A 19,346-nucleotide genomic window follows, 5' to 3' on the forward strand; every position below is an offset into this window, starting at 1 on the left:
TATTGGTCAACAGCTAGGTTAAACAAGTGAAAAAGAGACAAAAATATAAGAAAATATGTGATGTGATATCCTTGCAGAATGCCATGAGCATGATGAATTCCTCCAAAGTCTTCCCATTCCACAACATTCAAGACATGGATGCATTTCGAATTTGAATAAACAGACAAACTTTCAAGGCAGCCAAATAACCTTCAAAGTATTTTGAATTTTTTTAAACCATAAATTTCAACTTATAAAGTGAATATACATACATACATAGATATATGTCTGTATGCGAGACATAGAACATAAAGGATTGTGACATTCTCTATAATTTTTTTCCCTGAATTGTCTCAATAATCGAAAACAACTTTGTTTCTATGTAACCAAATGGACCAAACCACCGTGAGTCATAACAGAAAACACACATTTCTATTCCTTTTTTACGCAGAAGAAACCACGAAATAGTAGGAAATGTGACACATTTTTCATGAAGCGCTCTCTTCAAACCCATCCACCCCATGACAGTCATAAAAAAACATAAAAATTTGGCCAAAAACATGATTTTATACATATAAAAAAAAAATTATTCAAAAAAATACATATGAAAAATATGTTGTCAAAAAAGGTAAATTTGATTTTTCTCTCCTGACTAAGCAATTTAGCTAATTTGTAAGGGTCTTTTTTTCACGAAAAGGGTCTATCTATTAAAGTTAAAAAATCAATTTTATGATATTTTAAAGTTCAATAAACCATTCTTTCGGAAGAGAAAAAAAATCAATAAACCATCCACGATAGAGAACCTCATATGTGATACTTAAATGGGTCTCTTATGATCATATCACTTGTTTCGTGGTAATACTTAATATGCACAGATTTTCTCCAACTCAACACCTCAAAAAAAATTATTAAATATGTCTCACAAATAATTTTATATCATTAAATTTCAATAAAATTTATTTATTTCATTATGATTATTTTTAGAAGTTAAACTAGTCATCCAAATTGGTACTAGAGAGGATCGAACTTGAAACTTTGAGGAAGAGCACACTCTAAGGTCTCAAACTAACCTAAGCGCAAAATGTAAAAAGATAGAGAGTGCTTTCATAGTCACGCTTCTCCATAAGCATCCAAATATTATACTCTACAATATGGATGCATATTTAATATGGTGCTAAATAGATGAAGGACCCACCATTATGTATAGCCTTAGTTTTGAAGAAAACCTATAAGACCATTCACAATAGAGCACCGCATATCGGGTGTGTAAATGGGTCTTGTATGTCTGCATCACTTATTTTGTGTAATACTTAATAAGAACCAATTTTCGTCAATCCATCACCTCAAAAAAATTACTAAATAGATCTCACAAATAATTTTGAGAGAGAGAGAGAGAGAGAGAGAGAGAGGTATGTGTTTGTTACCCGAGTGAGATACCCTCCCAACGTACATTTTCCAAACTCCAAATTGAAGCTTCTCAATTCTCACGTCTAAAATGTTTTGGGACGTGAAAAATGCATCGCAAACGTGAATCCAAGCATGTCCATAGGTACTTAAATGATATACTCTACGATAAAGATGTCTATTTAGTATGATGTTAAATAGGTGAAGCATTCATCATTTTGAATAGCCTAATATTTTTAAAGCAAACATGTCTAATTTTTAAAATCTATTTTAACTGACGAGTCACTTCTTCTTAGAAAAACACAATAATATATCAAACGACGGCGCCATTTAGGGTGGAATACCACCTTAGATCTCCAACCATAAGAGACTTTTTTTTCAACTAATGTGACCTCTTTTCAAATTATATTACAAATTCTACTATGTTTTTTAACAAACCAGTAAAACACATGTTATTTCGTATGTGTCACGTAACATTGCCGTAATTATATAATAAATAATTAGATTGTTAATATTGTCGAATATTTAAAAATATTAAATGAAAATTATCAGTATTAATGTAATGTTTATATTGAATATTTTTCTGTTATATATACAAAAATCTATTAAATATCTGAATTGTGTCGGTTGCAGATTTTATTTGTTTATAAATGCGAAAACAAATTTTTATGTCCATATATGATAACGTCAGTATAATAAAATTTTGAAAACTCATAACTATTTTTAAAATATTAAAATTAATGTAGTGTTTCTATTAGATAAATTTTAATTTTACATGCAAAATAACGTTAAATATTTACACAGCACTCATTGATAATTTAAAAAAATTGCGAAAATGAGGGGAAAACAAGGATCCCCCATCCCACGGTAGGAGACATGGGTCCGAAGCCATTGGACGAGGAAAGACTCTTACTTGGTTACAGGACCAACACCTCATATTTAGGTACACACTCATGAAGCTAAAAAATTTAAAAAGAAAATGATTAAAGTGATATTAATTAATGTGACTATTTTATTTATTTTTTAATTTATGTATGTAACTTAAATTTTGTGCCAAAATGTTTATATCTACACAAAACTTTCTCACGAACAAGTCGTCCCGATTTAAATGTTTGAAAATGAAAATAGGCACTGTGTGGTTGTGGTCGAGTTGGAATATTAGAACACAAACAGAAGGTACGAGAGTACTTTATTTAATTTTTTGTTTATAGAGACGAATAGAATGAATATTTTTATACATGATTAAAAGTTAAAAGAACTAATAAGTTAAACTATCTTTATTCACTAAAAAAAAAAGTTATCTTTAGTGGTTACGTCATCTTGGCATGGTGTAATTTTTTAGGTAGGGACAAAAAGTAGTCTAGTAACACCAGCTTTATTATATGATTATATGTTTTGGTTTGGACAAAAAATGTTGCTACTATTTTTATAACTTTCTTAAGCTAACTCCCATTTTAAGTAACAATGTACTATTAAGATAAGTACACCCCACCATATATGATTATATTCTTAATCCTTAAACAAAAGAAAAAAGAGACAATTATCTTGTGATAACGATGTTTCAATATGTGGTTTTTGGACATCATGGACAAATTAACCTCCACAATTTTACATAAAAATATGCTTTGAAATGACAGCTTTCAAAATTAGTTCAAAAGGAATGTTAATTGTTTTCTTGACCAAGATGGAAATGCTAATGGTTCTATAGTATAAAAAAACAAAATGCTAATGATTCTTTAGAATAGTAGGAAATGGATGGAGACAGAAGTATTATGGGTGAGTTTCCTACCATCATCTTATCATTGATAAATTAAGAGAGCATAAGATTTTGTCTAATTACCTTTTCTTTCTTTTTTTCTTCAAAGATTTTTATCTAATTACCTATTTAATCATTTAATTAAGTAAAAATAATTAATTTACTCATGAAATTAAGAAGATTTCAAAATTATAGTTGAATTTATAAATTCTCAAATTCTTTTAATTATAAATTATATTAAATAAAAAATTTGGATATATAAATACCTGTTAAAACATTAATTTGATTTTTATTTTTTTAACTTCGGAGACATTTTTTAAAGGTTTTTAGTAGACTTTTTGTTAGAAGAAAGCTTATTATAGTAGAACATTTTTTTAGGCAAGCTTATTAGTAGACTTAAGCACTAATAGGTTTAGCTTCCATTACCCTAAAAAAAAAAAAATACCATTCACTACCGTCCAAAAAACAAAAAAGTTTAGTTCTCTGATTGATATGTTAACTTAGCTGAATATGTATGTACGCATCCAGTTCCAAAAATATATAATATGTACTTATCTCTAGCTATATTTGAATTTCTTTAACAATATAAAATAAAATAAAAAATAAGAAAACGAAAAAAGTTTTATTAATTTTTTGAAAATTTGGTATCCGACTAAAGATCGATTAATTCAAGAGATTAATTTCTCTATCTACTAATAAGGGATTCAATTAAAATCAAACCAAAACTTTGTATAGACTAATCCAACATAAAAATTGTTGACACTAGCATAGTTTGAACAAGAAAATTACATTCCTAAATTCTAAACTCTCAAATGTAAAGTGTCGAAAAGATTTGAACTTTTTGAGATTGCATGGAATTATATTATAACCCGTAGCAGCTCATATGAACAAAAATAAGGCAACAATGAGCATTGAGAGATTGCTCCCTTGCTATGTCTATTTGGCTAAATGTGGAGCATGCAAGTGTTAGAGAAGATTTCTTTGTGGGTGATTTAAAGCATTGGTTAAGTTTTAATATGAGCAAAGATGTGGGTTGGAGTATGAAGGTCGAGTGGAAGGATTTTTGGGAAATGGCGTACCATTTTTTGTGGTATTTGAGAAATAAGAAAAATCGTGAAGAACATTTTCATAGGTCAATTTACCCGATACATGATGTTTTGAAGCGCATTTGAGATTATTATATTTTGATGTCCTCTCGTGCAAGTGTTCTAATTGGTTGGGAGCCTCCAGCGGAAAGTTAGGTTAAGTTGATCATTGATGGCTCTTGTAGTGATATGGGACTGCAACTTGTGGCGGTGTGATTCGAGGGGGTGATGGTGAATGGTTAAGGGGTTTTGCGAAAAATATTGGTTTGTGTGGTGCCTATGTGGCAGAACTTTGGGGTGTGTTTTAAGCTTTGGTGTATGCAAAAAATGTTGTGTTTTAAAGCAGTAGAAAGGTTGTCCTTGTGGGAGATCCTAGATGGTGAAGATTTGTCGCTTGCTTGAGTTGGAGTGGGAGGTTGTGATTCGTCACTCATACCGTGAAACCAATCAATATGCAAACGCATTAGCTAATTTTGTCCACTCGTTGGGTTCTTATATTGTTTATTATGAGTTTTGTCCAACTTAGTTTGATCATTTGATAGCGGTTGATGTAATGAGAGTTTATATCCCTTATATTATTGTTTCTTTTTCCGAACCTAGGCCCTCTATGTAATAAAAAAAAATTAAGGCAATCATGTAGAAACTTGGACGTTTTCGATACCACTAGAAAATATTTCAAATGAATCTAAGAAAAATGAAAAGGAAATATTTCTAATATAGAACAAATATATTAATCATGTCTTATCGTCAACTTATTTTATTTTATTTTAAGATAGGGTTTTCAAAACTATTGCCAATCTACCATGTGAAGTCATCTGTATTTATTTCCCTCGTATATTCATCTTTACAATTACATTGTATAAACTTTGAAAAGAAAAACTAACTTTGAGAAGAAAATAGCATTCTGCTAAAAAGAAATATATCATACATTTTTTTTTTTTTGGTAAAAAAATATCATACATTTTCTTTCAAGTTTTAATTATAGTTCTCTCTAAACAATTAAAATATCATACATTTTTCCTTCAAGTTTTAATTATATTTCTCTTTCTATACCAAGTTTCATCCCACTGGCCACTACCACATGGCTGAAGATTTAACTTATAACGAAGTGGTCAGTGGTGCACAAGATATAATAATGAGTTGCTCCTTACAGTTTTTAGGCGAACTGAGTTCACATTGAAATGAGAAGGATCATGAGATTGTGCATGTATGAGAATGTGTGGTTGAAGTAAGACTTATAAGAATTGTTTAATATTGCAGATATCAACAAGACGTGTCTTCTTTTTTGTAGCCTAAACTAAAAAGAGTTGTGTTTGTTTGTAAGGTCACGTGTCAATCTTGAAAGTCGACTGAGATGTTACAAATGGTATTAGAGAAGACCTCTTCCAGTACGATATAGTTCAGGGACGAACGAAGCACGGGTTGGTGGGCATGTAACGCCTGAGACTGACGAGGACACACGTGGTCGCCGGTGCACAAGGCATGACAATGAGCGGTTCCTGACAACTTCTAGGTGAATTGAATTCACATCTAAATGAGTGAAATCTTGAGATTGTGCACGTATGTGACTGCATGATTGAAGGAATGCTTATAAGAAGTGTTTGTTACTACCTATATCAATAAGTTGTAGTTTCTTTTTTATAGCCCAAACCATAAAAATTACATAATTAAGTGTTTTTAACTAAGATAAATTTTGAGATTGGTGACCTCAGAAAGTGTGCGAGTGATAACCAAACACATTAAAAAGATTTATGTTGGTTTGGTAGATCACTCGTGAAAGTCATCTGAGATTTTACATTCATGAAAGTAATTTAATTAATAGTAATGAGTTTATAAAATATTGTATACAGTCTTGTTTTCTCATATTTTCTCTATAAGTATGCTTCACCAAATTGTTCTTCCCATTTCTTCACCGGAAAGCGTGATTATTTTCTCTATATTACTATAAATAGTTTAATTAATAGTGATGAGTTTATGAAAATATTGGAAATTACATCTCAAGTCTTGTTCTTCTTCTGCATGTAGGTAAAGAAATGGGAAGAAAAACATGTAAAGCCAAAACGTGACAAATTCTCTTAAGTGATATAGCTTAGGCCGATTTGAAATAGAACCCTAGAGGAAATTTGACAAAGCATTATGACTTACGATAATCTAAATCCTTTAAGTGAATATAAGGCTGTTCAACTCTTTCTTTACCATGAAGAAAAGTCAAAATCTCTTGAGCCAAAATGGATTCCCTTAAGTGAAAAAGGGTTGAAGCTTTGATCACCTTTGAAAACCATTATTTGTGTTTAGTTTGATGATGGCTAACTAAAATGAGTAGCTAAATTTCTCTTTGTTGGGATTGGATGTAATCTATCAAACTTTCGTGTAACATCTTTGATTTTGATCTGTGATTCAATTATGTTCATGGATTAAATTTGACTCGACTTTTTGTTGGTTTAAAGCTACTTAATATCACGTGAAAAATTGAATTTAAGCAAAATAAAGTTACAAAATTTGTCTCTTCTATTAATTTCAGGTAATAATTTGATCTTTTATTTTTTTCTTCTTCTATTTAATCATTTATATTATAAAATGTCGATATTGTATCATTTTTATTAGATTTCTTCAATGAAATGAGTTTTTATGTTTGTATGATAAAAATTTAGGTTTCTTTATGAATTAGGAGTTTGATAAGCTTTTTATATGTTCTTTTTACGAGATTTTGATTTTTTTATATATAAAAAAATAACAATGTTGGCATTTTATACTCATGTTCCAATCCACAAAATAATTTATCATATTTACAACTAAGTATTTGATATATTCACAAAGATTAAAAAAAAATTATCTTAATTAAAGATTAAAAAACACAAACATGTTATTTTATTCAAACATGAGACCGACTTTGAATATCAAAGCTAACTAACATAAACATGTTTGTGATAAAAATTACTCATGTTTCATCCACAAAATAATTTATCATATTTAGAACTAAGTATTTGATATATGTCATAAAGATTTGACAAAGTTTTACCATTTTTTTCTTTTTTTTTGAAATAACATATTCAATTGATAAGCTAAGTATAAAATACAAAGTTTTACCTTAATTGAATAATACAAAACACAAACATCTCCTTTTATTCAAACATAGGATCGATTTTGAATATCAAACTAAGCATATACATGATTTATTTATTTTTTATAAACACAAAATCAACTCATTTTATTAATAATATCAGTCTCAATACAAGATGATATATGATCAAAACGATTTATTTTATCATATTTATTAATTAAAAAAATTCTCCCAGTCCCATGTTTACATTTTTGTTCAAATATTGCAAGTTCAATCCATTGTAAAAATAAAAAATGTTGAAAATCCATATGGATTCAAAAGTTGTGAAAGAAACTGATTATCAAACAGTGGATTACAGTACTATGTTAGTGTTGAAAAATTGACAAAAATTCCTGAGGATATGCAACAGTAAAACAGTACTACCCCAGTTTTTAAGGGGTAATTAAGCCATTAAGGTGGTCTCATCCAGTCCAGAACCAGCCCATAACTTGCTGGTTAGCAGTACCTAATGGGTCCCACACTCTCACCAAAACAAGATTACTTACTTCATCATCAAAAACTAAAAACCAAAACCAAGTTCAGAGTGGACCCCACCATACACATGTTGTTATTTATTAATTTTGAAATTTAAAATATGAAAATGAAAAAAAACAAAACATTATACCCATAACGTAAAGTGCGGATGTGTAAGACCAGACACTCTCTCTCTCTCTCTCGTCATTGTTTTCATCATTTGATAAATTTAAAAAGAGTAAACCATCAAATTCGTCCTCGAATTTTTACGGGTCGGTCAAAATTATCCTTCAATTATGCGAAATATCAACTTAATACTTGAATTTTTCAAACGTCCATAAAAAAGTTCCTCCGTTCAAGTGCTCCGTTAGCCATGTTGATCTATCGCCCAACATGCTCTGCTGTCTTGTACACGTGGCAAAAAGGAAGTCACGTGTTCAAGGACTAATTTGATGGAAGTGAAAAAATTTCAATTTTCACTTTTCAAATTCGTGTTTCAAGAGGTTCTTTAACTTCTTTAATTATTGAAATACTTCAAGTAGTTTAATGGTGTAAGAAACCTTAACTACCTAGGTTAGAAATTAAAAATAGTTTAGAATCTATCATATATTCATAATATTTAAGAAAATTATAAATAAAAAAATTAAAAAATATAAGTTTCAACTTTTGATTAAGTAATAATAATTACAACACTTTTATATAAAGTAATTTATTTTGATTGCTTAATCAATGTCTGAGAGCACTGTTTAGCATTCTTCATAATTTAAAATATAAATGAATTTTTCTTTATTAACATTTTAATATTATAGTAAATATTCTATATACACACATAAATATTTTATTTGTCAAAAAGTAATAAATTATTTTAGTAAAGAGAGATCTACTTTCATTCCATGATAAGGAAAGTGCCCACAGATTATTCTTCAAGAATATAATACTAAAGCAACTAAGGAAGTTATATTGGTCTCACAAAAAATCAGTCTTAAGATTGGATAACGTAGAAATGAGTGCTTTATTAGATGAAATGATTACAACCATAATCAAGGTTTCTTTTGGATTCATTAACCCTATCGACATCCCTCAAACTTAGTATTTTTAACTAATTAAACTAATAAACTATTCACTTGTCTAAATCATACTCTAATTGGTAATACAAATTATAAAAAGTTAACAGATTTGATACACCCCGTTATAGACTATGGTTTGTTTATTCATCATGTCTCTTCTTTATATCAAATTTCATTTCATTCTTGTATTTATGGAGCATAGTAGCACAGTACCAAAGGAATTAAATAGAATAAAACCACCACCAATTTCATCACCTTCCATAAAACAAAACAAAATAAAAACTTCTGATCAAACAGCAACACTTTCTGCCTCTTTCTCTCAGACACGAATACAATTTAATAAAAAAATGCAAAAAAAAAAAAGAAAAAAAATACACTATTCCATTTCTTACAGGAGAAAAATTAAAGAGAAAACAAAATTGCAGATAAAAATTAAAAACAACATATATAAATAATATGATGACACTGCCAAATTTACTGTTCAAATTTCACTTTCAAACAAAATAAAACTGAACAATGAACAGAGAAAATTAAATTAAATCATATCAAACATTTCCACACGTACAAGCAAGCCAGCATCAGAAAAATTTCAGAACAGTAACCAATTCCAAGAACTAACACTCCTAGTACCATCAACTTTAATTAATTAAATAATTAATTAATTACTAATTAATCAATCATATAAAAGCACAAAAAATCAAATTAACTAAATTCCCTTAACTTGATCATATCTAAAAATGTTAACAAAGGTGATCATAATTCCTCATTCATAATTCATAATATCTCATAGCATAAAACTGATTAAACTAAAATAAAAAAATAAAAAAAAAGCTAATTAATTAACCAAGTTACATAGTACTTAAATCTATCTAATTACTTTATTTATTACATTAATTAAAGATTAAGAAGAAGATGATGAACCATTAGCACGAACAGTTACTCCAACAACTCCACCTTCATTCTGATAATGATTGTGATTAAGACCATGAATCTCAACATTATTCTTGTGTTCTTCATCTTCAAGAGGTAGCTGAAAACTCTTAACACCATCATTAATATCATTGTTAGTGTTAATGTTTTCTCGTTTAGCTAAAGTGTTCTTGTTGTTATGCATCCAAACCTTAAGAACACTACGATCAACACCAATTTCATTACAAAACTCATGAACAAATTCATCATCTTTTTTCTGCATCTTCCACCCAACTTTCTCAGCAAATTTCAGCATCTTATCCTTCTGATCTTGTGTAAACTTTGTCCTGAAACGCTTTCTTGAATTGTTAGAGTGAGAATTCATCAACATGGTTTGGTTTGGAGCTGCAACGTTTTCCGGTAAGGCGGCGGAGAGAGCAAGAAGCATGTGAGGGGCGGAGGGGTAGTAGGAAGATGAGATCGGTGGTGGTGAAGAGGAATTTGGGCTCCGGTGAGAGAACGGTGGTGGTGGAAGTGGTTGATGACGGTGGTGAGGTTGATATTCAATGACATGAGTGGTTGTGAGTGGTGGCTCTTCTGGTTCACGGCGGTGGAAGTTACGGTGGCAGCCACAAGCAGCACATTTTAAGGATGTTGGGTCGGTTGGTGTTGCTGTTGGTGATGTCATGAATTCACCACAGCCATCTAGGGCATGACCACCTAGGTTTGCTGCATGGTTTTTGAGACATTCTTTGTAGGTTATGGTAGGTTGATGGTTGTTGTGGTGGTTGAAGTGGTGGTGGTGGTGGTGGAAACGTTTGAGAACACCATTTGAAAAAGGTGAGATTTTTGGGGTTGTTGAGGTTGTGAATTTTGTTGTGGGTGTTTCAGTTTCATGTTGTTGTTCTGGTGATTTAGTTAAGGTTGTTGTAGATGCTGTTAATATGGTTGGTGCTATTGATGTTGTTGATGTTGGTGCTGGTGTAGGTGTTGGTGTTGGGGTTAAGGTTATGTCCATGGCTCTAACATCTATGGTGAAGAAAAGATTTTTTATGTGTATAATAAGAGAATAATTTAAGGAGAAAAATGTGTTAAAAGAAAAAGGGACAAGGTTAGCTTTTTATGCTATAGGGTTAGGTTTAGAGATTAGAGAGAAAGTAGTAGCATGAGATAAGGATATATACTCACTCTCCATGAATTCATTCAAGTTTGGTGATGAGTGATGAGATGACACTGTTTTATCTTTGAGAAATTAAGAAGGGGTTTTGGGGTTTGGAAAAAGTGAAAATTAAAAAGAACAAAAGGTTTAGAAGGAAAAGGGAGAGAGATGAAGAAGAGAGTGATTTTTTGGTATGATGATGCAAAATGAGAAATAAAATGAGGGTTATGTGTGTGGTTGTGATTCTTAACCACTTGTTTTTTAACCTTGGTTCTAATCTATGGTTAAGTTCTTGACCCTACTTGAGGTTAGATGTGAGTAATAAATATGCCTTCTTGCTTACATCCCTTTTTTGACTCATTTTGCTTACACCACCATTCTTTTTTATGGTTTTAATGTGCTTGGTAGTATATAGTGACACAAGTTAATTTTGACTTTTGATTAGGAAAATTGAATGTATTTAATTTATATTTGGTTGTATATGCTTAAAAATAATAGAATAATAAATTTGAAAGTAAAGTCAATTTTAGAGACAAACACTCTAAATTCTAATTTTATTGATAATTTTTTTTAAGAAGTTAAATTAACCCATTTAAATTGATATTAGAGATAATCGAACCTGAGATTTTAAGGAGGAGCACACTCACAAATCTCAAGTCAATATTATTAGGCCAACTCAAGTGGGTCAAATTAATATTAATCTTACTAAAAAACATTTAAATTTGTCAAAATCAGTTTTTAATCAATTTTGTGTCTTTGGTTTTTAGACAGAATAAATTGAGTTTGGATGAATTGATTCTATGAAATTGATTGAAAATTGAATTGAAGGTAATTTAATATATTTATATATTTAAATATATTTATAGAAAAATGAATTGAACAATAAATTTAAATTGAAAAATCATTTCTAGAATTTAAGGTGTAAGTTTATAGCTTCAAATGGATTTTATAATAAAATCAATTTTACTCAAGTAAAGTCATACTTATCTTTGGAAGATTGAAAAATGATCTTAGGTGTCTAAAATTGAATTAAACATAATATTTATAAACATATGAAACGTGTCGTTGTCATGCATGATCCTTTAAATTTTATGTAGAATGTCGATAGTTTTTGATACTAAAAAATCAAAAATGTCAGTTGCAAATAGTGTAAAAACATATTGATTATGAGAACACGATTTATCATGTTTTACCACTTCTCTTGACGTGGCTTTAAAAGTTTTTTATCCACCGTAAAAACTCTGACCCATAATCCTACAAGTAATAGAACCCCAGTCAAATTTACACATGCACGAATTTTTTCTTACCTACCTATACACCATAAAATTTTATTGACCTAAAATTAAAATGAGTATGAGCACTAAAAATTGAAATGAAGTATGACTATAGGTTATAATTACTTACCACTATTATTAGTTCTTGCAAGTTACAATACTATGCTACAACAGTAATGATCTTTTATGTCATCAAGGGAGTTTGATTTTGACTCAAGCTTGCATAAGCAAAAACACAAGGGACCAAGTCAGATGAAACTGTAGACTTAATTTACTTGAAGAAGAAGTTTTTTTATGGGGAATATAAAATAAAAAAATGATGACTCGGTTACTACTATTGAGTTGACTCATGGTGTGATTTGTTAACATGAAATTAGTATGACCTGCAATTCTGAGGCCATTGACTGTAACATCTCTTAATTTGTCAAGTTGGCAGTAAAGGAAAGGACGAGACAGCTTTCACAGTAAAATCATTGAGGTTTTTCATTTTGGGGATGTAACCCATTTCCCTTTTCTTTTCTTCTTTACTTTTTTCCCTTCTTTTCATAAACCTCTTGTTTTATGGATTATTTATTACATGTAATTCCTTACATCTTATGGCTTGAAATATTATAAGACAATGTTACTCCTCTTAATTTATAGCTTCAACAAGAGTTCAATTGCAAATTCAGTATTTTTTTTAATAAAAAGGAAGTCTTTTATTGGTGAGTTTTTTTTTATATAGTAATTTCATTTCTTAAAAAAATATCAATTGATTAATCCTTCAATAAAATAGTTTAGTCATTTTTTAAAATGTAACACACTATTAAATGATATATATATATATATATATAAATTATTTATTTTGATGGTAGCTTATTAAAATATATTTTGATGTATAGATTAATTTATTATTTCAGGGTGTGTATATGAAAGGTTTAGGGGAAGAATTGAGACGATGATTTTTATTTTTTTTTAAAACTATGGACACTAATGTTTTTATAAAAAAATTAAAATAATAATATGATAAATGACCATACGATATTTATATTATCTGTGATTTAAAACAAATTAATAAATATTCTCCTCATAAATCATCAATTGAAACGCAACATAAATTAATCGACCATTATAATTTTAATGGTTAAAATGTTTATTTATTTTAATGGTCATGTTAACCGGTATCCTTAGGACAATGGTTAAGAAAACTAAAAAAAGGAAATTTTAAATTGAAAATACTATTTTTTAAATTTTTGAAGAGTTGAATGCATAAATTTCAATGCAAGATTATTATATTTATTTCCTTAACCATTATCCTGAAAACGCCGGTTAGCATTTTCGAGAATAGTCTGGTTACTCTAACTCTAGAGAATGATGAGTTCAATAAAATCTAAAAATCTCACTCATCATGAGGTAAGGAAAGCTGTCACGAAAAAAAAAATGAGTAAAGGAAACATTCTTTGATTACTAGAGTCTAGAGATATATATGAATGCCTAATACCTACTCGTTCTATGTCTACACTTTGAATCATAATTAAATGGCAACATGGCTGGGAACGTGACTCGGTTCTAATTTTCTCTATTTTTCAAAAAGAAATTGAGCTTAATTTACAAGAGATAGAGAGATAGATAGAGGTGGAATAACAGTGAGACTCACTTATTAATGGAGCACTCTATTGATAAATGGAACAAATATCTCATTTGTTAAAATGGATTCCATGAATATCTAATTTATGTCTATCTCTTTTAAAAATGAAATACTTCAACTTCATTTTTATACGAAATTGAGAACATCTTGGCTATAACTTATTAGAGATGACAAAAAAAAAAATCCATAAGTAATACTTTTTTTAAAGAAATGCAATTATCCAGTAAAAGATGATATAAATATATAAATACCTCAAAATTCATTAAATATCTGTCTAGCGGATATCTTCATGGATATGAGGTGGACATCAATATCATGTTTATCTATCGTGATATAAATAGTGGATGATTAATATCGTTGTCACCAAATACTCATGGACATCCTTAATCGTGACTTTGATAAATAAGGATTTTAAATTTCAACCATCTTTTTTTAACCGCTAGCATGTGCTATTTGTTAAAAATATGCATATAGAAATATTAGGAGTATTAAAATTGTGCATTTAAATATTTAAAATAAAATTCAAAAATAAAATTTCTACTTTTGAATTTCTCAACATGTTTCATTAAGAAGCAAGCAAGATCCATTTTTTTATTAATAGCATGTATCAAGTTGTGTCAAATGAGGTAAAACTGTAATAAGTGGTTGTGGTCGTTGTCTCTATGTTTTGGAAGTGACTGGGGATGTTGATGTATGGTGCAAATGCTTTTTGTACATTTGTGGTTGTAGTTTTAGTTATGGTTATTGTGCGAAGTCTAATGTTTGTGATGTAGTTTTATAGGAGGGTTTGACTTTTTATCGTGTTGAAGGATAATGGAATAGGATGATTAATTGATTATTTATATTATGAATGAAGTTGGAATCTAAAAGTTAGTTTTGTATTAGGTTATGTCGGACGAGGTGTAGATGTTGCAAGTGGTTGTGACTATCGTCTCTCTGTTTTGGCAAGAATGAGGGTTATTGGTGTTAAGGTTTTTCATGAATTTGAGGTTATTGTTTTGGTTGTGGTTGTTATGTGGAGGTCTAGTGTTCATGTTGTTGTTATATTGAAGGGGTTGTTTGTTTTTGGGTGGAAGGTTGTGGCAAGGGGTAGATATGAAGGTGAGAAAAACACAAGAAGGGGGATTGAATTGTGTTAACTTTTTCTTCATTTTCTCCTAAGCTGAAAACACTAATCAGAAGCAGATAGAGTTCTACTTCTGAAATGATGTTCAGGATTAACTTGCAGCGGATAAAAACAGAGAGAGAGAGAGAGAGAGAGAGAGAGAGAGAGAGAGAGAGAAAGAAGAAAGATACAAAGCATTTATACAGGTTCCTTCCACAAACCGGAAGTCAGTCCTGACCCCCTTGCACTTCCAAGGAGAGTTCACTAAAATGTAATATCTGATTACAACTGCTCAACTGCTCAAGCACAACTGCAAGAGACTTCCTATGCTCCTGACACAATCAAGAGATTTCTTATGCTCAAGCACAACTACAAGAGACTTCTAATTCAAACAGAATTACAAAGAAAAATGTTTGAGGTTGAACACTTGATATACAATCAGTGGTGTTCACAATACAAATCAGATACAGACTCTTAAGACTCTAGAATTTCTAAGATATGAAAGTTGATAAGAAATTCTAAGTGAACTTTTGATTGCAGAACAATTTCAGCAGAGTTTTGGCTCTTGTAAATTGTTGTTGACTCCTTGCCAATCTCTAAGTCTTCACTCCTTTATATAGAGGTGTGAAAGAGACATTGTGAATTGCCAGCACATCAAAATAGAGTCGTTTGAAGCTTTTGATCAATCACCAATGATCATTTTCCTGATATGGTTATTGTCCTCTAAATGATCAATTTCAAATCCATTCCAATTGTAAAGGAACATCGTTGTAGGCAGAGCTGTTATCCTTGTCTTGTAGCAGAGACACAAACTGAGTAGTGGAGAAAGTGGTTGTACACTTTGTACAATTGTACTTTGTCAACTCTCTTCAAAGGATAAGCATCCAATGCTTTCAAATCCTTTCAAAATAGTTGTTGCTTCACTCTTCCAGTCTTCTGCAATGCTTAGACGAGATTAAATCCATTGAACAACATTTGAAGCTTTAAGTCTTGCATCTCCTGAAAAACAAGAGCTTCTGGTGATCCTCAGCTTCTGATGAACTTGCTTATGATGACGTCATCACTTCATGAGCACTTTTGTCTTCAGGAGCACTTCTCTTCAGATGCTTCAAGCTTCCTTTTTGTTGATTCCTTAGCTCTCTTTTGTTCTTCCATAACCTATTTAAGATGTCAAATTTTTGTCTATGGTCTTGTACACTTGAACAAATATTAGCATATCCAATTGACAATTTTTAATACCATGTTATCATCAAAACTCTTAAAGGGTAATGTTAAATACATTTTGTTCCAACATGATATTGTTGTTGCTTAATAAATTGTTGTTGTTATAATGGCCTTTGTTGCCGGCTGTTTCTAGGGTTGTAATGGTCGGTTTGGATCGGATTTTGATCAAAAAAATGTTTGAACCAATGAAATCTTCATCAGTTCGGTTTGGTTAAGTTTTTACTGTTTTTCAAAAAAGAACCCGAACCAAACTAGTTGGTTGGGTTCGAATTGGATCGGTTTGGTTGATCGGTTTGTTTGAAAATGCAATTAAAAAATTCATATTTTCATAAAAATTGGGATTCATGCATACAACATACTCAAATATTTCACAAAACATTGTTTTCCATGTTCATTGTTTTTCAAATACTTTGTATAACTAACATGAAAAAACTAACAAGAGATGGACGATTACGACAACGGTGAGGAACGATGGGTTAGGTGTGACTTGCAGATAGTGTTATTTTTTAGTTGCAAGTCAGAGTTTGAAGACCATCAAGAAGCTGACTGTCAGAGTCTGAAGTTCACCTACAGTTTGAAGTTCGTCAGAGTCTGAAGTGAAGAACCTGAAGTTAGTTATTTTTTAAGACACAAATATGTAGAAGGAATAGAAGACTGGAGCAACGAATATTTCTGAAGAATTAGAAGGCATTGAATTCTTATCCACAAACAATTGTACAACCACTACTCTACTACTCCACCATTTCCTACACATAGTACAAGCTACAGTTGTGTCTATACTGGTTAAATTCTTATCAAGGAATGATTTTCAAATGATTCCATACTAGGACTTTAACCATATCAAGCAACAAATCAATGATGATTGATCAAGCTTCTACAATGCCTATTTGATGTAATGGCACCTCTACAACGTCTCTTTCATACCTCTATATAAAGGAATGAATACTTGAAGATTAGTAGAGACTCTACAACATTGTTGAAATTGTTGTGCATCAAACACTTAAAATTTCTTATAAACTTTCACATCCTAGAAATTCTTAGGTATTAGAGTCTGAACTAATTTGTATTGTGAACACCACTGATTGTATATCAAGTGTTCAACTCAAACTTATTCTTTGTAATTTCGTTTGTTTAGAAGTCTCTTGATTTTGTGTTTGAGCATAGAAAATCTCTTGCTTGTGTGCTTGAGCAATTGTAATAAGATTGGATTATAGTGAAAATCTCCTTGGAAGTGCAAGGGGGACTTGACTACTTCCAAATTATGGAAGGAACCAGGATAATTTGCTTTGTGTCTTTCTCTTCTCTCTCTCTCTCTCTCTCTCTCTCTCTCTCTCTCTCTCTCATCTTTTATATCCGGTGCATTAGACTCTGAACTGTATTCCAGACTCTAAACTCTATCAGACTCTGGACTTAGTTTAAAAAGAAGAAAAAGCTAAGACATTTCAACTCCCTTCTTGTATTTTTCTCATCTTCAATGAGATGATGATGGGAGAAAGGGAATGAATTATGAAGTATTTTATGTTGCACTGTAATTTTTAGCTTAATCATAAGTGTGTATGAGGAGGGATAATATCACTAAAATGAGAAGTGAAGTTATTATCGAGAAACATATGTTCTCTATTTATATCCACTCAAATGTGTTATATAGTCATATTTTTCAATATAGTCAATACCAATTAACTCATCAAGTTCAATTGCAACACCCATTTCTGATTCAACTTATATATTTCACAACACAATTATTCAAAACACAAATAATACATAAAATAATATTAATTGATTTTTTGAGTGCTCTAATGATGAATTTTTTTTCTAACTCACCATTTAAGAGATTTTGAATACAACAAGTTAGTTATTTTAATCTCATTCTATTGTTTTTTCACCTTTCTGTTTTTCAATATTTCCATAATTCTTCCTATTTCTTACGAGATATTCTATTATTTTTTTAGAATGTCCTATCTAATTTCAACGTATTCCCTCTTCTTGGCCTATGTGTTTTTACCCTTTCTCATTGTGCCAATTTTGAATCTAATATTATAACATATTCTTTGTTATGAATGAAAAACTATGAATGAGAGGAGTTGTACTTATAGGAGTGATTTCCACCTGGGTCTGGGATTAAAAATTGGGCTTTCTCCACTTAAAAGTAGCAAAAAACAATCATGACCCGCAATCACCATGCCCAGGGAGCTTGGCTATACGCATGGGTATATTTTGCCATGCCCTGAGCGCATGGCTCATGCCAAAGGCACATAGTGCATGCCTGGGGTGCATCAATGCCTATTTATCGCGCATAATCATTTGTTTGTTCATCTTTTGGGTGTTTTCTTCCATATAAGATGTATTGGCACTTTGTAGCAAATTTTCTCCTTTTCTAATGTCTTTCGAGGCTTCTTATATCTTCATTCATTGTATTCCCAAATATTCAATTACAACACAATCATTCAAAACACAAATAATACATGAAATAATATTAATTGATTTCTTGAGTGCTCTAATGATGAATTTTTTTATAACTCACCATTTAAGAGATTTTGAATACAACAAGTTAGTTATTTTAATCTCATTCTATTATTTTTTCACCTTTTTGTTTTTCAATATTTCCATAATTCTTCCTATTTCTTACGAGATATTCTATTATTTTTTTAGATTGTCCTACCTAATTTCAACGTATTCTCTCTTCTTGGCCTATGTGTTTTTACCCTTTTTTATTGTGCCAATTTTGAATCTAATATTATAACATATCCTTATAGTGTTTCTCTTATTTAAAAAATCTACGTATTCATATAAAATACTTTTATGTTTGTTGATCTTTACATACTGAGAAGTTTGGCCAAACTGAAAAAGTGTTGAAAGTTATGGGGTGGGGTTGCACATGCAAACACTCTGACACTAGAGTCAATAAGAGAGCAAATAGTTAGATATTTTACGATATAAGAAAGTGTACCTTATGTTTTTTGGGATAGTTTATTTAAACGATGTCAAGGAAGCCGTTGGGGAATTAGGAGGAGTCGGAAAGCGTGCTTTTGAATTGGACCCGATCCCAGAGCAATTATGATTCTTGTGAGAAATAAAATCTCATATGTGACAATTCTTTTCAATAAGCTAGAATAAGTTGTGCATCAAGGGGAAGGGAAGTGTGGACTTCTCAACTAGGTTGACACCTCCGATCCACTCCCATCT

General features: G+C 30.6%; 1 protein-coding gene across 1 annotated transcript; it reads right to left on the bottom strand.

The window, feature by feature from the left end:
• Positions 1–9,597: 9,597 nt before the first annotated feature.
• On the bottom strand, positions 9,598–11,143 carry LOC11422400 (zinc-finger homeodomain protein 9). Its single transcript, XM_003621145.4, has one exon. The coding sequence runs from the start codon at positions 10,790–10,792 to the stop codon at positions 9,767–9,769; it is 1,026 nt and encodes a 341-aa protein (XP_003621193.1). The 5' UTR covers positions 10,793–11,143; the 3' UTR covers positions 9,598–9,766.
• Positions 11,144–19,346: the final 8,203 nt, after the last annotated feature.

This window comes from Medicago truncatula, chromosome 7 (assembly GCF_003473485.1).
Source record: "Medicago truncatula cultivar Jemalong A17 chromosome 7, MtrunA17r5.0-ANR, whole genome shotgun sequence".
Taxonomy (NCBI): Eukaryota; Viridiplantae; Streptophyta; class Magnoliopsida; order Fabales; family Fabaceae; genus Medicago; species Medicago truncatula.